Source organism: Saccoglossus kowalevskii, chromosome 19 (assembly GCF_978046115.1).
Source record: "Saccoglossus kowalevskii chromosome 19, keSacKowa6.1, whole genome shotgun sequence".
NCBI classification, from domain to species: domain Eukaryota; kingdom Metazoa; phylum Hemichordata; class Enteropneusta; family Harrimaniidae; genus Saccoglossus; species Saccoglossus kowalevskii.
In genome coordinates, this window is record NC_140659.1 from 16,373,762 (window position 1) to 16,397,957 (window position 24,196).

The following is a 24,196-nucleotide window of genomic DNA, read 5'->3' on the forward strand; positions in this document are numbered from 1 at the left end:
CAATTTGAATGGATAACTCCATGTTTCACATTACATACATTGTATAATTAAATTTGAATGAACTGTGATGTAGGTAAAACTTTTGTTGACTTGAAATAACTGGGATGTAGGCAAAATTTGAATGAACTTTCAACGATAGTGTGTCTCAACTGGTCTGGTCTGGCACTGAAATCATCACTACTGATCTGCTTGTCAAAACTTTACATAAGCTGTCATCAAATCATAGACTGTTGTAAGTTACTTACATGATGGTGTCCTGTTGTCTATAGTTATAACTGCATTCTACATGTATGTTTCTGCTGATACACCAAGAATACACATTGTAGTTTCAAATTACGAACTGCAAAATGTTCATATATTCTGATATAAATACTCTTTAAAATCATCTTTTACATTCCATCTAATCGTTTTGGTAAACTCTTGTCGAATCTATGCCAATTTAACTTGTTTTTATTTAAAGCAGGAGAGATGTCACCTGTGCACGTGACGGAATTGAGTCCCAAGCGATGATAGCAACACACGCTAAAAACGCAAAGGTTCATGGGTAGTCGCTTGTAAATAATGACACGCTATGGCCATCTGACGCATGCGCAGGTGACGATTCCCCCGCTTTAATGAATGTGATGTGGTGACTCAGGGAAACATGAAACTTCTAAAAAAAAATTAGAGAGATTTCATGATCGACTTATTCCACCATTTTTAAAAAACACCAATGTCATATCAGTACACTCAAGTGATCAGGCAACATGTAACACTATTAAATGGTGTGAAATAAAGTAGTCTTAAAAACATCCAAATAAAAAAAAATCCTGCCCAGGAACTAAATGTATATATTGTTAGTATAAAAACACAAGAAGAAATTTTATCGTGTGTTATGATTGTCAGTCACACCTTCACACCACTCCCTTTAGCCACAATTCTCTTATTCATAATGGAATCTACAATACATCTTACCATTTTCCTCTCTCTCTGTCTCTCCTGTTTGTTTGTCTTCTTTTATCCATAGAGACAAATCCTTACACACCAACTTACCAATTTCCTGATGGAACACCTGAACAACACAAGGAAGGTACATGCAATATGATTGGCCAGTTTAATAGAAACCCCTAGATTTCAGTTATCACAGCCAATCAGATTTGAGCTTTCACAACTAAGTAGTGTTTAAGTTTGCATGTCTTACCTCCATTGTATTTCTATAGTTTACCAGATTTTTCTTTAACACAAACAACACTGGATTGCAGTCATCGTAATAAACTTATTTAAATCAAAATAATTATAATTTTCTCAACCCTTTCAGTTTGGTGTTTACTCCCCTCACTTCCCCGTTTCCCAAACTAATAATGAATTGAGTTTTAACTCCTTCCTTCCCTCCTTCCTACCAGACTTGCATTTATCTTCCTTGGTGTGATGGTACTGTGTCATATAGGTAACAAAATGCGTTAGGGCTAGACCATTATTTCCACTATGGGTGTTTATGTGTCAATTTTCCAGCATGTTTATAGTTTCTCATGATGTGCCAATTTGTTTTTGAGGGAGACTTCAAACAAAGAGGTCTCTAAATATCCAGGTAAAAATGTAGTTGCTTTTATTTTATGGATCAAATCGAGCCCCTCTGCTTAAATAATGGTCCATCCTTGTGAAATTTGGCGAGTTCTACTTACGTTACTTTATACATCAACGCTGTTATCTAGTCCACTTTAAAATGTACTTGTTTCACAGTAAGACACCTGACAGAAATATTTATTTCCTAGTCACTTCACATCAGTTACAAATTTCGAAAATTTGGAACAAAAATAAATTTTACAAATAATTTAAAAATAAATGCGCGCATCAATTTTTGGAAAGAAAAACAAACAAACTTTTTTTTTCTGTTTTTCTTTTCGGCCCCTTGAACGTACATCTGACAATGTGATTATATAATACTTGGTCTTCTTGATTTAAAACTAATTGAATCTAGAAAAAACTCAGAAAATTAGTACTAAGATTTACATCACAGACAGAATGTGGATCTCGTGACTTTATTCGACACATTTGTTTTTCTTATATCCCCCTCTAGAGGGCACATTTCTTCTGCATGCTTAGTGAGTGGTAGCCCAAATACCCCTGTGTCTTTTATTTATTTTCACTTTTGTGTGTTTGTTTTTTCTCCAGATATATTTTCTTACAGACCAACATATGAATTTTCAGATGTCAGCAAACGGAAAACTGAAACAGGTATTTATGATACACCAATGTAGTGAAAAATGAATAAAACTAGAATTTTTACTGTAACCTAGGTGTTGTGTGACAAAGATCTCACAGAAATCATGAAGTCTTGGATGAAATAAGTGCAATTCAACGAATAATGTAGTTCACATTTTGCAATTTTTCTATGGACCCCCCCCCCCCCAGTGCATCAGTTATGTGACTTAGACTGGAGCAAATTGTTTATTAGAAATCATGTTATAAAAATAAGGGGGTCCCCTATTGGCCTAAATAGTTGTCTTTATTATTTGATAGCCAATCAAAAGCAGTTTTATAATTTAACAATAATTTTCATGAGCATAACCAAATTCTGCTGTTTTATTCAGAACAGAATAATTTGTGTAACGCAGAAAAAATTTCAAATTGAGAATGAGTAAAATTCTGTTTTGTGTTTCTAGAAAAAGAACGAGAGTTATCACCAACGAGAAAGGCTGCCGTAGGGTCAGGGTAAGTACTAAGAATAGTCTGTCTGAATACTCATGTCCTTTTCAGTTTATGAGTATCCTATAAACTTCTGAACAATTTGACACTTGGAGTATGGTTAATACAGTTGATAATTTATTAAAGATTTCACTTTGAGAACCTGTATGATTAATACATTTAATAATTTATTGAGGTTTGCACTTTGAGAACCTTTATGGTTAATGAATGCAGTTAATAATTTATTAAAGTTTGCACTTTGAGAACCTGTATGGGTTAATAAAGATAATTCATTAAAGTTTGTCACTTAAGAACCTGTATGGTTGAAGTTAATAATTAAATAACTGTCCCAGCAGCAGTGGATTATCAAACTATGACAACTGGTTAAACTAACAATTGTGAAGTCTTTTGGTTAGATTTGCCTAGTTAATATAAAAAGAATAATCATACCTCAAATATGTATTATTATCGTAAAGGTATTCATTTTCACTTTTTGATAGTTGATAATATTGACTGGGTTTTTATTTAATTCATGTTTTTTCCAGTGAAAATATAAGTTCTACTGTCATTTTACATTTTTCTTATGGATTTAATTTAGTTGATTTAACTTATCAGCAAAAAATGGTAAAATTAAAACCCCAAGGAATGTGTCTTTACACAACAGTAAAAAAATTATTAGTTAACCGATGTCTGAAAATTAATTGGCTTAGATTGGAATTCAGTTTGTGTTAAAGTTTTATGAAGAAATAAAAACACAATCACAACTTGCCATAAAAGTATTAGTTACATTCATAGTAATGAATGTATCAGATACATGTCTGTATTAATTTGAATGTGATTATAAAGTCTCCATTTCATTGAAGCACTAATGTCGGAGTTTGAGACATTAAGGAATGCCTTTAGATAATTTGAAGTATACTACTGTGTCGAACGAGGCTGATTGAGTGATTGTCGTAACATTCAGAATATTTTTTTAATCAAAAAAAAAATTTTCAAAAGAAATAGTTTGTTATGGTGTCAGGTGACCACTAAAGTACAAGCCGCTGGTGTTGTTTATATAAATTTACATCTTGTGTTTATCAAGTAAGCATTTCAGAGTCGTCTACTCTGGTAACCTAGGTAATAAATCACTATGACAACCCACTAGTCTGTCTGGGTCTTTCCATTCACAAACCTTGATAAGAATGGAGAGAAGGATAAAACGCAATAAGAGGCTAAACAGGAAAAGGTGATAGCTAATTTCTTTTATTCATCTTTTTGGGGGGTTTTATGTAATTTCCACAAATTAACGATCTTCTGGGAAGCTTGAGGCCTATTTGAGGTTTCACTTATTGTATGTCATAAACATTGAATTTGACTTGTGATGGACAAGATCTACTAGTTACGTGATGCAGACTGGTGATGAAAATGTGTGGCAAAGATGTATTCTCACATTTTAATTGCAACATCTGTTTTTTTTACCCAAATTTAACTTTGAATCAGAATGACAGAATTTGATATTGTTTATAGATAAGTATATATTGCAGGATTCCTCTTGCAAGAACAAGAATATGATCAATGTTGATCATTTTCGTGAAAGGGTTTGCAGTGTGAATTTGTATAAAACAGTTCATTAATCCAATCATGCAAAAATTAGTATAAAAGCTTTTTTATTATATTCATGAAATTACATATTCTAGTATAGTGTTTTAAAAAGTATTAATTATGCAAATTTACTATTTCATGATCACAATATGACTATGAATTGACAGTAAGTAACAGTTTTGATAGACAGGGCATAAGAAGAAAGCAATGTGCAACAATGAACATCTTTCGTTTCTTATATCTGCTCTTTGCAACAACCCCGGCAGGGCCTAACCGTTAATGTTCTAACATGTGTATCTCAGTAGTAAACTTTGACCTGCAATTTACAACTGGTCTTGAATAACAGCCATCAAAACCTTCACTTTTTTTCTTCCTGTGTTTCTTTTTTATTTTGACTTAAACATTTTAGGAAAATAATGTTGTTGAAATTAGATGCCAGTACCTATAATACTATGTCTTGTTTAGTTGGTGTATATTTTGTGAAATGTTGGAATGCTTCCTTGGAGTAACTTAGTATGTTTTTTCCCAGTCAGTGCTGGGGTCATTTAGCTCATCTGGGTGATCTTAAGTCTTTTAGGGATCGGCCATTATAACTCTTTGGGGGGGTGATCTGCATTGAATTGTATTTTTTTAATGCTGATAGAAACAAAGACAGAAAAGAAATGTAGTATATGAAAAAAACAATGATCATTAGAAAGAAGAGAGCCTAACAAAGTTTCACACCAACATCATCTTGCTATTGACAATTATTTTTCAATAATTTTTTAATCAAACCAACAGAATTTCCTGATGTCCACAGATCTTGATTAAAATTTAGGAGAAAAAATACATTTTTATTTTGTGAAAAGTGACAAAAGTTGGAAGGAGGTTTGGCCCAAATTGAGTCTTGTATATGTGATAACAGTTCACACAAGTTTCTATTCTATCATTAAATTTGCATGAAAATAAGAAAACATTGAATAGAATTCATTTCATTCAGACAACATTTGAGAATGGTCATCTATAGGATGTTTATTTCTATGAGAGCCAATTTAATTAATTTACCATAGGCCCTAAATATTCAGGATTTGTAAGGCCAGGTTTTTTTTATTCCTTGTTTCTCGAGTTTTTATAAGGCAATTTTTTTGAGGAGGGCGGGAAAAAAATTAAATTAATTTTTTTTTCCATTAGATTTCTGTGATTCTCAAAGAATTGTAAGTGGGATCATTGATCAGAGAGAAGAAATGTATTAAAATTGTATTCCATGTTTAACCTTGTTTCTCATCTGCGTGAGACTTCGGTACTTTGATCATGATACTCCCACGAAAATGCAACTTGCATTTGTTGTGCGGCGGGCGGTAAAAAAAATGAAGATAAAAATAATATTTTTTTAGCAATTTTTTGCGCTTACAAGTCGGCGGGCGCGAGAAATTACGCTGAAATAAAATTTTATTTTTATTTTATTTACAGCTCCTGTTCATTCGGCGAGTTCGCGAAACAAGGGATAATAAAAGTCTGGCCTAATTAAAATAAAATCATTTAAACAACATTAATGTCAATAAGTATTAAACAGTTACGTCATTTTGTTATCAGATGTATTTAAATCATGATCAAATCATTATATAATCATAAAAAAAGAACGCCTAACATAATATGACTCATTAAATTTTTCAAATTTAAATTTCTAGCTGCAAAATCTGAATACATACACCACAAATAGAAGGTATAGCATCATTTGTTGATTTGGCTAAAAAAAATAACTCGGCTGATAAATTTTATTTTTAAATTATTAATTTATGCCATTAAAAGAAATTTGAATACATGTGCCTAGATTGGGGTGTGGCTGTATGCAAATAATATGTAAATTATGAGATGGAGGATTCACGACCCACCTGATATGTTTATTTTTACCTATTCTATGTATGTCAAATAACGAATAGTGCTGGTTGGTCTATATCATTGACATGCTCCTGGTTGTATTCATGGCGTCATTGCTAAGCAATATGTTTTAAATTACAAGCGATAACCGACCAGCTACAGGTAGAATGTTTAACTAAAATATCCATTTTCATTGACAATATTATGACTATGTACATGACTGGAAACACTGGTAGGAAGACGCATTTTAACAATCTTTATCTATGTTTGTTTCACGATCTAGTTCGGTTGGTTTCGTATTTAATTGTTTTTGCTTTTAAATGGATTTTGTTGGAATTGCTATTTCGGGGGTGCAGTACTTTTGTAATTGCAATCAACACTTTTTTGAAGCAAATTAAATGACAAAATTTAATACCATTTTGGAGATTTATCGTATTAATCATATTATTAGAATACCAGACTGTTATTAATAATTTCAATGCTTTTAACCTATTGAGCACCCAAATCAACTTTATCACAAATTATAAATCTACATAATTTTTTTCAGAATGTTTGTACAGTTTTGATCAAGACAATAGCCAATTAGATGTTATGTCTATTTAGACCAAAATGAAATAACAAAAAACATAAAAACAAAGATTGTTACACAAATTATGACGCTCAAACGGTTAAATTAAGTCAACTCGAGCCATTATGTTTTTTTAATTTGTATGAAAATGTGAACATACAATATACTTTAATATATCTGTATAACATGTATAATTTATTTTGCAACGAAATCTGAAACTTTTGTCTATTATTCAAAGATTTTAAAACTCGTTTATATTTCTGCAATCATACTAGTTTTAAAATACTGTAAAATACTTTATTTTCGCTTGGAATTAATTTTCGCTATTTTTTCGCTGAACGAATGATTTTCGCTGAACGAACGAATGATATATTTTACATTCAACTTGTCAAAAATCAGTGAAAATAAATTCCATACAAAACACCAAAAAAAGACTTTTCAGCGAATATTAATTCCAGCTAAAATAAAGTATTTTACAGTACACAGTACATTGTTTTTCTTAAATGCTTCATAACATTAATACCATATTTGCTAAAATAGTAGCATGCATGTTTAGGTAAGAGATGAGATGTGTCTATGGCCCAACTAACTCGTATCTTGGATCATGTGCACTTTTATTTGAGGTGTGCTTCTAATAGAGCAAATACAATATACCTCTGTTGATGTGCTTCTAAAAGAGTAAATATGATATTTATTTACTGGTTTATTCACTTCTAATGCAGTAAATACGATATAAATGTACCTCTGTTGAATTGCTTCTAAAAGAGTAAATTCAATATAAATTTACCAGTATATGCACTTCTCATAGAGTAAATGCAGTATGTACAACCATAGCTGACATTTTATTTGTAGTTAGGCCACACTTTTTTTATGCCTTGCTTCTCGGGTTTTTATAAGACAATTTTTTTTGAGGAGGGCGGGAAAGAAATAAAATTAATTCTTTTTTTCCATTGGTACTTTGATCATGATACTCCCACGAAAATGCAACTTGGATTTGTTATGCGGCGGGCGGTAAAAAAATAAAGATAAAAATAATATTTTTTTAGCAATTTTTTGCTTACAAGTCAGCAGGCGCGAGAAATTACGCTGAAATGAAATTTTATTTTTATTTCATTTACAGCTCCTGTTCATTCGGCGGGTTCACGAAACAAGGGATAATAAAAGTCTGGTCTTACTAAAACAGTAAAGGCCACTTCACTGCATGATTGTACTCTTTCCTGTCTTGTATGTTTCACTGGAACCAGCTGTTTTAGCCATTGAGGTTTTATGAAAATATATATAAAATGTATCATGGCAATATGAGGTCAGACAGTAGATAGTGGATTCCTAGTCACTAGCAAGACTACTACATCGCGTGTTATGCTGTTGCTGCATTTATTGTTATATCTGAGAAAAAACATGAATAATTCATCATGTAACATGTGTACCTAATAATAGCCATCTGCATATTGGTACATTGTTGCCCTGCAGGTCATGTGACCTCTCGGTTATACATCACTTGTTGCTTACTGGGTTGTCTGGCAGCAGCCTGTTAAGGGCTAATGTCTGTGTGTAACATTATGACCAAGTACAATTAGTTGTAATGTACGTCGACCGTGGTTTACACCGTGCTTAGTTAATAATTTACCAGCAATTTGCAAACAAGGAGTATTAACGAGTGCCTGGTAAGTCCTCTCTTTGTCTGTTTGTACCTAATTCATATGTACAGCTTAGCCTAATTTTTTTTATTGTGGTGTTTTTGTTTAAAACTCATCTCAACTCGAATGCGTTGGAAATGATTTTATCAGTAATAGACTGTTTTTGTGTTTACCCTTCTATTGTCGTTGGGGTTTGTGAGATGAATTTTAATAAAGGTGATGGGTTTGTGTGGGAGGAATCGATGTGTTTGGTTTTTCACGGCTGTTTAAATGCCGACAATGACTACAATAGGTTCCCTGAGATGTCATTGTACATGTTTATTATTTGTACAATGTTCACGGTTGTATAGCAATGTCAGAATTGGTTAACATATGGCTTGCATGTTAATTTTGCAATGTGTAGTACTCTAAGGTACTCCAGCACCTATTATTGGTGCAGACATATCACCGTGGGTGGTGTCCACTATTCTCTCATTAATATCATCAGAAACCAGTATTCGTACTATTCCAGAATTTTCATGAATTATTATTCCTTTTCTGGTAGCATGATTTTTTTTAGCATACGTTGATGATATGTAGTAAAAATAGTGAAACTAGTTTATGATTACTACAATATTGATCAACACCGTTGTATCTTAAGGCTGTTAGCAAAAATAATTGCTGGGAATATGTAGAGATTAAATTGTTAAATATTACCATGTGTCAACTCAGCATCAGCAAACCAATAGCATTTCCTCGTACTAAATATATTTTTGACAATTTATGAAAAATTTCCAGTTGATTTGAGTGTGACATAATTCTAGCAGGAATTACAGTTATTAATATTGGTGTTAAAACAAATGTAACAGCTTGATAACAATTTTGATTAAAAAGAGAAAGAACTTGTGCTCCAAATTTGACAATTTGATTAAAAAAGAGAAGGAATGCGTTATGCTCCAAATTTGACAATTTTGATTATTAAAAACAGAGAAAGAATTTGTTGTACTCTAAAATTTAAATTTGGTTCTAAATATACTGTATTTAATGTTTGCAGGACAAACATACATGTATATATTTACATTATATATTTTAAATGTAAAAATACATTTGATGATATATGTTAAAGGCCAACCTGAAGTGGTCACCCTAGTGAGCTCCACTAATGTAAGCAGTATAAAAACCAAATACTAGTAATAAATAAAATTCAATTGAACTATGGTGGAGGCAGTAATGGTAGTTCTGCATCAATGGTTAAATTAGCTTGGCTGTATGATGTAAGTAGTGGATCGGAGGTAATAATGTCGTAGCACATCGCTATAAACAATGCTAACACCACCTGTAGGAACATCAGCTAGGCTCTACCTTTCTAATGTTAGTAGTAAAGACACTGAGATAGTAACTAACTGTTAAAACAGCAGCTGGGCTGTAGCATCATAAAGTTAGTAGTATAGTGCTTTCAGAAACACCATTTCAAAAATTTGTAGGTAGTTTATAACACATTTGTTAGATGTTTAATTCACATCTATTAAACTAAGACAACTGAACTGGATATAATAGATCATATGGTGTTTATTTTCGGCGATCGTTTGTTTTTGAAACGGCTTTTCTGAAACCCCTGTAGAGGTAGTAAGATTGCATCTACCTCGTTAAACTGAATGGTAAAATTAACGTTTGTTAGAACCCACTCTAGTTACAATATTTATTTGGTCAGTATTGCAATCGGTGATACAATGCCAGTTTTGCGAATATCAACTGATAATTGGTCAATATTGTGATACAATGCCAGTATCATGGTTATGCCATTCCACTGTGATAAATTAGTCAGTATTGTTACCCGGGTTACAATAACAATCTGGACAGTGTAGGTATACTACTGTGTGCCTCTACTGAATTGGTCAGTATTGTGGCCACTGTCAATCGGTCAGTGTCACAGTGTTTATATTTTGATCATCTATTCAAAACAATTGGTCCATTTCATTTTCATTATGCTGCAGTCAGCGTTATGTTGCAGTGACAATGATTATAAAATCCCATGTTGGTAACCATGGTGATGGGAATTACATTGCATGCTTGCTAAATCATTGTAGTTATTGGTAAATGAAAACGTTTTTAGAAAGAATAAAAAAACATCATTCAGATTTAGGAATTATTAATAGTAATTATGCTTTATATACATGTAATTACATCCAATGGGCAGAATACTTAAAATGGATTAATGGATATAAGTACTTGATAATGTAGCCATAATTGTTCATCCACACATTGTAAACATAAACAAACAAACAAAAATACTAGAAATCTCATGAGACCTCATTATGATGTTTCAGTGTTAGTATGTAGTTTAATTTTGGTGACTCTGTTTCATCAATAACTCGTGTGATTTTTTTTTTGTCTGGGTTCACAGCATGTAAATTAATTGCCCTAAACATGTGATAACATGTCTGTTTGATCTGTATTAGTGTTGAACATTCTGAGAAAATGCAACCTTCAAATTTGGAGATTGCAATCGTCACACAAAATGCTATGTAATAGATCCCACGTCATGGACTGCTCTATCTGCATCTCTGTATGTTCGTTTGTCGGTAGTATGTAACTCAATTTAACACTTTTATCATCTGAAAAGTTGTATTCAAAGTAGACTTTTCAATGAGAATTCAAGAACTACTTGTGACACACAGCTGTAAGACGTTAGAGTATAATTTCAGATATTGAATTTATTACAAGGCAATGTTTCAGTAGTTCGACTATGTTTTCACGGACTCTGATCCCTAGTTTGAGCTGTACACGCTAATCTCTAAACCATTCTGACCCCAAGAATTATGTATAAATATATATTATGTTAATTTTTATAACTCTAAAGGGTAGTGTTATCGTCAGCCATTTGCTTAACGATTCCTCGCGAGTCCACCGTATATGTTGCGTATTAAGTGTTGATTGGACCTTACCCTCATTAGTTATACCTGCCCTTTGTACACAATTAATGGGATTTGATAAAACTATCATATATGTCATATGCATTAAGCGTTAATTGGACCTTCAATGGTAAATCTTCCCTCAATACGGTATTACTGGGATGATATTGCGCAGTTCGTAAAATGGATAGTTGTTCTGTTTTATGTCTATTTAGCGCAGCCTTTGCGAGTGTAAGTAAATTTGATATTAATATTCACTTACTATGATACTGGGACTGTCTGGAAATGAAATACTTGCCACATAGTTACTTCTATCATCAAATGGCTTTATGTTAGATATGGATTTGTTGGATAACCAGTGGCTTCTGTTTCTTCATCCCAAATGGTGTTAAAAATGCAAATTGGATAATATTATGAAAAGTATCAACATGTGCCATAAATTTTTAATATTTTTCTATAATTTCTTTATTGATTTTGGTCCAAATTGTCATAAATATAATATTGGTTGCAGGTCTGGGATTTACATTTTTGAAAAAATTAGAGACAAAAATATAATACAGGTTTATTTTTAAAAGACAACAATGGTTGTCTTTGGAATCTTAAAGGGGCATTTAAGCCTATCTCACAACAAATTTAGTTTCTGGATTAAAATTACAATGGATAACAAAAGATAGATTAACATTGTAAATAACATAAACAATAGTGTCCCATGATTCTTTGGTGTAATCCCTGGGTTTGGAAGGTTCCTCTTTAAGATTTAATTTTTAGTCATTCCATGTTAGTTGGTCTAGATTAAAGTAGATTTGTATTCAGTGTTGTACATTCCAGCATTTGCGATTACTTATATATGGTGTTATAACTTGCATCATTCCCGAAATAGAAAAAAAACGTTTAATTCTCACTGCTGAGAATCTTCTCTGTATTGAAAAATTGTCTTTCACGAATTTAAAGCAGTTAGCTATCTATTAGGTCACCATGGAAACATGCGTTGAAGTATAATAGATCATCCTTGTACTTTGCAGGGAAATTCTAAAACATTGTTATAAAATGACATCCTGTCGTGTAGCATTTTCATTCTTAATCAATAATTTAAAACATCTCTCATTTTGTCATGGATTAAAAAAAATAGATTAATCATGTTTCAGTTACTATTTTAGTGCTTTTTCTGATTTTGCATATACTATTCTTATGCAAATGTATGTTCATATTTCTTTCATACGGTGTTGAAATCTGTCGTGACATGCTGGCAATTCATTGGATGTAATAGATACATTACTAAACATATTTTTCATTATCGGCTACAGGCAACAGTGGACCGTACCCTCTGCTAGGAATACGATAGAACGCTACCAACAGCAACCTAGAAGCATCACTGAATACGAACCCGGTAAATCCTCCCTGGCTGCCAAAGATAAAAGTGTAGTAAGTATTGTTTATGTTTGCTAGTATCAGTGATGTTTCACTCAGTTGTGGTGTATTGTTAATATATCACTCATGATCAATACATGTAGTATCAGTGATGTATCACTCAGCTGTGGTGTATTGTTAATATATCATTCGTGATCAATACATGTAGTATCAATGATGTATCACTCAGCTGTGGTGTATTGTTAATATATCACTCGTGATCAATACATGTAGTATCAGTGATGTATCACTCAGCTGTGGTGTATTGTTAATATATCACTCGTGATCAATACATGTAGTATCAATGATGTATCACTCAGCTGTGGTGTATTAGTAATATATCACTCGTGATCAATACATGTAGTATCAGTGATGTATCACTCAGCTGTGGTGTATTGTTAATATATCATTCGTGATCAATACATGTAGTATCAATGATGTATCACTCAGCTGTGGTTTATAGTGATATATCACTCATGATAAATACATGTAATATCAGTGATGTATCATTCAGCTGTGGTGTATTGTTAATATATCACTCATGATAAATACGTGTAATATCAGTGATGTATCACTCAGCTGTGGTGTATTGTTAATATATCACCAATGATAAATACATGCAGTATCAGTGATGTATCACTCAGCTGTGGTTTATAGTGATATATCACTCATGATAAATACATGTAATATCAGTGATGTATCACTCAGCTGTGATGTATTGTTAATATATCACTCATGATAAATACGTGTAATATCAGTGATGTATCACTCAGCTGTGGTGTATTGTTAATATATCACTCATGATAAATACATGTAGTATCAGTGATGTATCACTCAGCTGTGGTGTATAGTTCATATATCACTCATGATAAATACATGTAATATCAGTGATGTATCACTCAGCTGTTGTGTATAGTTGATATATCATTGTCACTCATGATAAATTCTTATAGTATCAGTGATGTATCACTGTGCAGTTGGGATGTATTGTTAATATACATGTACTTATTATATCACTATATATATTATCACTGTTCACCAGTAGTATATCTGATTGTTTTCATCCAATCTTCAATTTTTAGTTCATATTGTGTCAATTTTGCTCTGCTCGTATGATTGGTCACGATCACCACATGTTCAGTAGACCGCCAGAATTCGAGTTTTACTGTTCTGAAGGCCTTGTATTTTGGCCACTGTTGTGCCTTATGGTGTTTTGATCATGTAGTTTTACGGGTTTGGAAACCTATTATTTGGATACTGTGGTACTTTCGTCATGTAAGTGTTTTTATTCAGCATTGTTCTCTGTGGTGTATTGTTTATTTGATTCACTGTTGTCTGGAATAAAGAATGTTTGTAAGCAGCTTACCAATGATTCATATCATTTTTCAGGTCACTCCCTATGTAATGAATCATATGTGTATTTTTAACATACAAGTATATCATCCTGCTGTTTATGCATCCAATTCATTCAAACTAAAATTATTTGTTAATAGAACATTGGTGTTGTAAAATACTGTAAATACGTTTGCCTCTAGGAATTTTTATGATTTTAGGATTTTTCATGAAGACAAAATTTCATGAAAGTCACTGACATTCCTGATCCCAGAAATATTTACTGTGGAATACTTTATTTTCGCTAGAATTTATTTTCGCTGAAAAGGCTTTTTGGGCGTTTTGCTTGGAATTTATTTTCACTGATTTTTGATGAGATTAATGTAAAATATAGGAAAAAAATGTATATTCACCGGATTTTATTTTCACGGAATCATCCCTTCAGCAAAAATAGCGAAAATAAATTCCAAGCGAAAATAAAGTATTCTACAGTATACTGCGGTTTTCACTGACTAGCAAAATTTGCAAACATTTGTCTGACATTAACGCAGTTTACAGTACCGTTAGTAAGCGTAGGTGGCAAGTGTTTTCACATGCCTGCAATTTTGCGTATCTCATCACTATGAGTTAGTGTGTAGAATAAATTTCTTCCATTTAGGACTGGATATAAATTGAAAGAAGAGGAGGCTACTAAAATATAAAATTGTGAAAACCTCCACAATAGGAGGTTTGTCATAAAGCCTGGTAGTGTGAACTGTTATCTTTTTTTTTATTTCAAAATGGCCGACATAAATATGCACAATGCAAGGTCCACACTGAAATATTTTAAAATAAATGCATTCCATTTCATTGAATTCGGCACAATACAGGGTTTGAATTTAAGTCATTAATGTCAATATTCATAATGTGCTAAGAGTTTGCAATGGCACCCTCCAAAAAAAAAATACTGATTTTCACATATTATTTCTATATGCCAGGTTCATTTTATTAGTTTTTGTCTTTTAAAAATGGTGCTCCGTCAACTCTGCAGTTTGAGCTCTACATACAGCTGAAAATGCAATATCTCATAAGAATAAACTAGACTATTTTATTTTTAAAGTAAAAATAATCATTAGAATCATAACTACAACAAATTTAGTAGAATGTAGAATGTAGTAAATTTAGTAGAATGAAACTGTCACGAAGGGTCAAAGGTCACTCTGTCTGTTGTATATTGCATGGGTATTCATTCACTAAGGCATTGTGATCAGGTCATATTTTTTTCAACTGTCAAGTTATAATTTATTGAAATTCAGTGAATAGTAGCACACTTGCTCATAAAAATTGGGAAATCTGTGTATTTCATCTAAAATATGATGAAATTAGTCATTTCAGCTAGTTTGACTACTTATAATATACATGTATATCTACGAATGAATAGTTTTGTATGCATTTGGTAGGATCTGAATTCTCCACTGAGTTGATGAAAAGACTTGTATGTCTGCTCTAACTAATAAAAACTTCTGCTGATTTTAAGGTAATGCAGGAATCCTTGGGTAAATTATTTAATGTTTCTTAAATTTCTGAAATAATAATTTAGAAAATATGAATGGATGATATCTGTAGAAGATCAGTTCATTGTAGCTTGGAAGGTCACAATATTTTGGGGCAGTGAACTATTCCTTGGGGTACCAGACAGGAAGTCATAGTGACTATTTCATTTGCTGTATTCGACATGCATGTTCTTTTAATACACACAAATGACAGACAGTCTATAGTAAAATGAATCATAATTGAACAATCCAGTATATAATAGTTTTTGGTTTACTATTACTATTGGTTTTCTATTAGGGATGCATTTGTAAGAGAGGAAAAAAGTTGTGTATTATTGGGCCTGTCTATACCGTTGGATTATCAAATTACAAAATTTCTGCCAGATGAAATTTAACTACTGTAGAATACTATATTTTAGCTGGAATTAATTTTCGCTGAATAGATTTTTTGGATGTTTTGTATGGAAGTTATTTTCACTGATTTTTGACGAGTTGAGTGTAAAATATAGGGAGAAAAGTGTATATTTGTGGATTTTATTTTCACTGAATCATTCCTTCAGCGAAAATAAAGTATTTTACAGTACATTTTCATTTACATGTACATGTATCATCCCAGTAGTTTAGCAGCTGCTGTGGAAATGACTGGTTTATTTTTAGCAATCTTGCTTATAGTATAATTGTCAATTAGGCTGTTAGAATATTGTAGTAATGGGGTGGTGGTCCAGATAATTGACAGCATATTTGTATAGTTACGTCAACTGTATAATTTGTATTCAGGAAATTACTTTGCTATTGGATGTAATTGAAATGTATTCTGAAGTGGAGGTTGTTTCTGGCATTACACAGTTCATGTTTTATTTGGCATATTGCTGCTTATTGTTTGTTGCCATTTGCGGAATTTTTTCATATTTGTTAAAAAGTTTTGATCAAAACATATAGCCAAATGGAAATTATTTCTTTTGAGTCCAAATTTTGCAAAAAAAATTAAAGAATAATTCCTAAAAAATTGCATAATGTAGCACCAGAATGCTGTTGGGAAAAAAATAATGGTGTTTTAATAATCCTCTTTTCAATAAATATGAATGTATCAATTCATAGAATAATATATTCTCACACAATTTCACAACTGTGTGAAAGTTGAAATTTTGACCTCAACAGGTGTTTGAATATTTTCTATATATAGCATTTATTTTATTTGTAGTTGTGGTAGAACAGGGTTGATTTGTTCCATTGTAAAATTATAAATATATTTGTATCTTATATGTAAATTATTTTTAGTTCACTTTAAGTATGTTCAGTTCAGACTGAGTGTCCTTAACCCATATCAGGTCAAGTCAGTGTAACAGTAGATGGGGTTGGCAGGATAAGGGTTAAACTGACTGTCGTATGGTATTAACCCATAAAGCTGACAAATGTTTGGTACAAGGGTACTCAACAGGTGCATACCTACAGTGAGATTGTGATTGGCTAAAAACAGATGTTTGGTACAAGGGTATCCAACATGTGCATACCTATAATGAGATTGTGATTGGCTAAAAACAGATGTTTGGTACAAGGGTACTCAACAGGTGCATACCTATAGTGAGATTGTGATTGGCTAAAAACAGATGTTTGGTACAAGGGTACTCAACAGGTGCATACCTACAGTGAGATTGTGATTGGCTAAAAACAGATGTTTGGTACAAGGGTACTCAACAGGTGCATACCTACAGTGAGATTGTGATTGGCTAAAAACAGATGTTTGGTACAAGGGTACTCAACAGGTGCATACCTATAGTGAGATTGTGATTGGCTAAAAACAGATGTTTGGTACAAGGGTACTCAACAGGTGCATACCTATAGTGAGATTGTGATTGGCTAAAAACAGATGTTTGGTACAAGGGTACTCAATAGGTGCATACCTATAGTGAGATTGTGATTGGCTAAAAACAGATGTTTGGTACAAGGGTACCCAACAGGTGTATGCCTATAGTGCGATTGCGATTGGCTAAAAACAGATGTTTGATACAAGGGTACCCAACAGGTGCTTACCTATAGTGATATTGTGATTGGCTAAAAACAGATGTTTGGTACAAGGGTACCCAACAGGTGCATACCTATAATGAGATTGTGATTGGCTAAAAACAGTTTGATACAAGGGTACTCAACAGGTGCATACCTACAGTGAGATTGTGATTGGCTAAAAACAGATGTTTGGTACAAGGGTACTCAACAGGTGCATACCTATAGTGAGATTGTGATTGGCTAAAAACAGATGTTTGGTACAAGGGTACCCAACAGGTGCATACCTATAATGAGATTGTGATTGGCTAAAAACAGATGTTTGGTACAAGGGTACTCAACAGGTGCATACCTATAATGAGATTGTGATTGGCTAAAAACAGATGTTTGGTACAAGGGTACTCAACAGGTGCATACCTATAATGAGATTGTGATTGGCTAAAAACAGATGTTTGGTACAAGGGTACCCAACAGGTGCTTACATGTACCTATAATGAGGTTGTGATTGGCTAAAAACAGATGTTTGGTACAAGGGTACTCAATAGGTGCATACCTATAATGAGATTGTGATTGGCTAAAAACAGATGTTTGGTACAAGGGTACTCAACAGGTGCATACCTATAATGAGATTATGATTGGCTAAAAACAGATGTTTGGTACAAGGGTACTCAACAGGTGCATACCTACAGTGAGATTGTGATTGGCTAAAAACAGATGTTTGGTACAAGGGTACTCAACAGGTGCATACCTATAGTGAGATTGTGATTGGCTAAAAACAGATGTTTGGTACAAGGGTACTCAACAGGTGCATACCTATAGTGAGATTGTGATTGGCTAAAAACAGATGTTTGGTACAAGGGTACCCAACAGGTGTATGCCTATAGTGCGATTGCGATTGGCTAAAAACAGATGTTTGATACAAGGGTACCCAACAGGTGCTTACCTATAGTGATATTGTGATTGGCTAAAAACAGATGTTTGGTACAAGGGTACCCAACAGGTGCATACCTATAATGAGATTGTGATTGGCTAAAAACAGTTTGATACAAGGGTACTCAACAGGTGCATACCTACAGTGAGATTGTGATTGGCTAAAAACAGATGTTTGGTACAAGGGTACTCAACAGGTGCATACCTATAGTGAGATTGTGATTGGCTAAAAACAGATGTTTGGTACAAGGGTACCCAACAGGTGCATACCTATAATGAGATTGTGATTGGCTAAAAACAGATGTTTGGTACAAGGGTACTCAACAGGTGCATACCTATAATGAGATTGTGATTGGCTAAAAACAGATGTTTGGTACAAGGGTACTCAACAGGTGCATACCTATAATGAGATTGTGATTGGCTAAAAACAGATGTTTGGTACAAGGGTACCCAACAGGTGCTTACATGTACCTATAATGAGGTTGTGATTGGCTAAAAACAGATGTTTGGTACAAGGGTACTCAATAGGTGCATACCTATAATGAGATTGTGATTGGCTAAAAACAGATGTTTGGTACAAGGGTACTCAACAGGTGCATACCTATAATGAGATTATGATTGGCTAAAAACAGATGTTTGGTACAAGGGTACCCAACAGGTGCATACCTATAGTGAGATTGTGATTGGCTAAAAACAGATGTTTGGTACAAGGGTACCCAACAGGTGCATACCTATAGTGAGATTGTGATTGGCTAAAAACAGATGTTTGGTACAAGGGTACCCAACAGGTGCATAGCTACAGTTAGATTGTGATTGGCTTGTGATTTCCTGATATTATAGAAATATTGGCCTGGCTAGGCCAAGAGCGATGTATACAGATTTGTTGATTCGAAGAAAGCATTGTTGGCTGAGACGACAAAAATTATCAAATAAAAATTCGAAAAATACATAAAAAACAGGAAAAATATTGCATCAAAATTTTGCTTCAAAGGTTAAATTTGGTTCTGCACTTCTTCCAAAGTTGCATACAGAACTTCAGTGTCTCGATTGAGTCAGTCGCGTACTTGCACAGAATACAGTCGATCAATTGGTTAAGGTTCAACCAAAAATTGGATTTTCGATTATTGATCCAGCAAGAGTGACGATCTTCTTCGTAAGCTTCTATTGATCTATAAATCAATAGAGGTTTCTCTTCCATTATACATTAGCCAATATAATTAATGTAATTGATTGTAGATCAGTTACGCATCGATATAGCTTTTATTTATTATTTGTATCTATCTATCTATCTTACAGACTGGTCATATGTATAATCCTCCCGCTGAACCCATCAAATCTTCAACAACTTAGTAAGTTATACATTTTTGAATTTACCAATATTTATGGTAGATGTACAATATGTATTTTAGAATACAGTTCAATAGAACACAGTGTTAAAAAACAATTTGACACTTTTAATAAAAACAAACATGGCTGCCACCAGGGTTTGATCAGACTCCACATAAAAAAGTTTGCTGATTCCGTTCTTAACATTCTGGATTTCGGCGTTCCCATGATGTATCCTTGGAAGGAAAAGATGTATAATAATAAGGTTATTACGAGGATACATGTACCTCAAAGTATACACAAAGACAGTACAGCAGAGTATCAACCGACACACAGCAGAGGTTGATGCAACAGTGTACTGTCATATTATCTCTACTATAGGAACTTACGGTGAAAGCGTTATTATAATAGTGCCAAAATGGCAACTATTCACTAAAATACAACTAGCATTTTCTCAAAAATTAGGCTTATATTGCCTTGGAGTACAATTTATTGCAAAATAAATTTTGGGTATTTTCATTCAGTCAGCTTCTACCTTAATTTGAAAATGTGATCTTATCATGTAGGAAGTTAATATGTATGTTAGGGGTTGGCCATTTGAAATTATGAGGGGTGGCTCGAAGATTTGTTGAAAAATATAAATTGCCAGCTAGACACAGAGAGAGAGAAAAAAATGCATGCAAGGACAAAATGATGGCACATTCAAGATGAATAAAAATGTACAGATTAGGAACTGAGAAAAAATAATTGCACTGCTAAAACTCTTCCAGCCACCCCTACCCCACCCCCATGATTTAAATTGGTTGATCCCTTATGGAAACTACACTTTAAAGTGATATACTGTAAAATACTTTATTTTCGCTGGAATTAATTTTCGCTGAAAAGGCTTTTTGGGCATTTTATATGGATTTTATTGTCACTGATTTTTGATGAGTTTAATGTGAAATATAGGAAAAAAAGTATATTTGCTGGATTTTATTTTCATGGAATCATCCCTTCAGCGAAAATAAATTCCAAACGAAAATAAAGTATTCTACAGTAGTCATTTCCCAGTGCATATTTGATATTCATGTTTGCACAGGACTCAAATAAATTATAACATTCAAAAGTTTAATGATATAAACATGCATGCATGGGCCCCACTACTCTACAAATATACATCAGTGGTTTAGTGTGAGTTAAGTGTGTTTGAAACCACATCAGAACACACTGTTTTGGCTTAATTGTGCCTCTATCAGAGATGCACTTCAGAAGAAAACAAGCTTTATTATTTATCAATTTGTTATATGCATGCATAGACTCTAAGGTCTATAGTATGTAGCAGCCAACAAAAAGGCATTCGTTATTACAAAAACAATCCAACATGTTCATAGGTCAAATCAACAATCTCTAAAACATCTCCCCCTGGCCATCATAATCAATAAACTGCATGATTGCTAAAAAAAAAAATTTACAACGTTTGCTCTATCAGAAGTGCATATATACCAATACTTGCAAATACTGTATACCGAATCATGAAAATATTACTTATTTTGACCCTTGACACGCCACTACTGATAGAGCAAATATGGTATTACATGTACTTGACACGATAACACCACATTGTTGAACACTGTGTATGCTCTTGTGCAATACAACCTTTGTACATGTAGATTGTTTTCACAAAATTCGCTGCATCACGACTAGGTGTTTTGGCATTGAGTAAACTTAAAATACCAAAATACCCCAGTGCCCAGACAGACAGCCTGAGTATGGTTTATTTTGCTGCAGCATTATAAAAACATGACTCTATTCTAGGTATCGTTTATTTCAAAGGATTACTTCATTTATTCACTTATCTGTTGTATACAGGAAAATAAAACCAGGAAAACTGCAGGGTTTTGCATACATTTCTATTTTTAGATTTCATGTGATTATTCAGCTTGGTAACGTACACTCTAACAAATAATAAAAAAAAAGCTGGAAAATTACATTTTTTTTTTGTTCCTCTAATTAGATAAAGCCACATAAATATGAATATTGAACTATTTAAGTCAGAGTGATAATCTTAATGCCATTTACATGAAAGTGATCTTTCGAGGGTCATATGCAAATACTAAATGATTTAACTGACAGCCAGGGGTATTCATGCTATGATATAGGTGATTATAATACATACTGTCCAGGGGCAGGTCTAGTAACAGGCAGATTTGGACTATTATTTTGCTGATAGCTTTACAATGCACTAAAATGAAATCCCAGTGAATTCGCAGAATTAACCATAGAATGTAATTATGCATTCACAAATAGGATGTCATCACCTAGCACAAAAATAAGATCTGAATGTCTTTGGTGACAACAGCCGTGAATTAGTACTTCAATAACAGCGAGGTAGAAACACATTTTACACAGGATCAATGATAATATTAACAGAATGCTTGCTAAATTGTAGCAAACAATATTAAGTGTTAATCAAATTTTACTACTAATAATTCACTACTTTTTCTTTCTACTTCAGCAAAACACTTCCTGCCAACTATAAAAGATCTGTGGAACCAGTACAACATCAGCAGCAGCAGCAACAACAACAATTGTCTCCACAGCATCGACAATTATCGCCGCATCATCAACAAGGTTCGCCAGTACATTACCACCACTCTCCTCCCCCTGTGAGCCATGACTTGTACAAAGAAGTACAGAAAGGTGGTGATATACCTGTACATGGTCTAGTAAAAAAACCTGGTGAAGAAGAAGAGGAAGGTATGTTATTACATGTACTTTTATTGTTTACAGTTGCCCCCCCCCCCCATTCCTTCAAAGTAAATTCTTATTCCCATCATTACCATTATTAATACAGTACCTTATCAGATGTACAGTGACTACATGTTGAGGATAAATCTCAAAATGTGACTTGCCCCCACACAGTGTATGTGATAATGACGTCTACACCCTTATTGTATATGTGTTTTCTTCTTTATGATTATTGTCTTTTTTGCTGAAATAAATGTACATCACATTAGAAAACATTTTTGGCAAGAAATTGCTTGCTTTCAAATGATAACAGTAGAATAAAATTAGTGTCATAGTATGAACAAAGTATTTGGAGGGGATAGTTTCATTTGAGTTAGTTAGAAGAAACTGTAGTTCTTCTTTGTGACGGTGATTGGACTCTGAGCATATAATTCAAGTTGGAAGTGTTGTGTATATACCGGTATCTCAAGTTAGCTCTTGAAATTTTGTCTTTTTCCTGCCGCATGGGAATACTCAATTCCATATCCCGAGCTCTATACTTTAATATTTCACTATTTAAACTGAAGCTAACTTGAACTCCAGACAGGATCCAATTGTATACTAGTATATTCAGAGTCGAATTAGTGTACCATTTTGGCTTCTGGCGAGGAATTACTTTTATTATTTGTTTGTGCATGGTTGTGTTGGTTCGTCTTCCGGTTGTTGAAACCCTTTTTTTCCCATTCTTGTTATGTTCACGTGTTTCGTTGGGTATATCTGATTTGTTGGTTGTCACATGCATGGCACACAGCTGTTCTCTTGACTGTATGATTGTCTTCTCTTGGTGTTGCTGGGTTGGCGGTTTTGGTCCTTGCACACATTTCTGTCTTGTTACTTTAGATCCTTTCCGACTTTTCACTTGTAATGCATCTAAACCTAGCTCTATTCTTTCCTAGGGTGTACTTGGATTATCCCCTTTTGCATCTAAAATCCAGTGATTCTATTTGTAGTGAAATTAGCTAGCTAAATTGTTAAGAGCATTATGTATTGATAGTCATCACATCTCTCTATTTACTGAGAAAGAAATTTCATGTAAAATTCAAAATATATAATTGCTATATAATAATGAATATTTTTAAGTAGGTGTAAATAATTTTCCCTTAAACATTGTTTTACATTTACTATAATAATATTAAATATTAACTGAACTGAATCAATGGCATAGTAGTTAATAGTCCATGAGGTTTGGTTCAGGCGACGCCCAGACATAGCGAGAAAAAACAACGGATGCTTAATCACCTAATCATTGTATATTAATTTATATTTCATGTAAATTTGTAAATATAGAATTCTAAAGTAAAAGCATGTGTTATTTGTAGTTGTAATTAATAATAGTGAATACAAATCAAATATATGGTCACATCTAAACTACCTTATGAACACCTGGTGTGCAATTAATAATGGTACATAACAACTATAAAGTAGCAAAACTGTTATAAGGCCAGGCATAAACAAATAATTGTTACATTGGCTCTTGATTTACTTTGTTGCAATTGGATACAATTTATATTTTCAGTTGCTTGCCTTCTAATTTTAAATATTTGAGATTTATTTTTGCGTGTCCTTAATATTGCATTTTGCAATCTAGTTTCTTTTTTTATTATCATAAATTTAAAATAAAGAAAATACAGCCAAAGAATGAAACTAAATGATGATAAGCCCAGGTCAGATGTCGAATTGATACTCTACAACTATAAG

At 33.1% G+C, this 24,196-nt stretch overlaps 1 protein-coding gene across 7 annotated transcripts in view; it reads left to right on the forward strand.

Moving 5' to 3' along the window:
* The window catches only part of LOC100371246 (uncharacterized), a 146,326-nt gene that overhangs the window by 92,263 nt on the left and 29,867 nt on the right, over positions 1-24,196 (forward strand). For all 7 annotated transcript variants that reach the window (XM_085493946.1, XM_085493947.1, XM_085493948.1 and 4 more), the window contains 6 exons: positions 1,007-1,069; positions 2,152-2,214; positions 2,643-2,691; positions 12,506-12,623; positions 19,700-19,752; positions 22,227-22,468. In XM_085493946.1, coding sequence (XP_085350072.1) covers positions 1,007-1,069; positions 2,152-2,214; positions 2,643-2,691; positions 12,506-12,623; positions 19,700-19,752; positions 22,227-22,468 — 588 coding nt within the window. The remainder of the gene's footprint in view (positions 1-1,006; positions 1,070-2,151; positions 2,215-2,642; positions 2,692-12,505; positions 12,624-19,699; positions 19,753-22,226; positions 22,469-24,196) is intronic.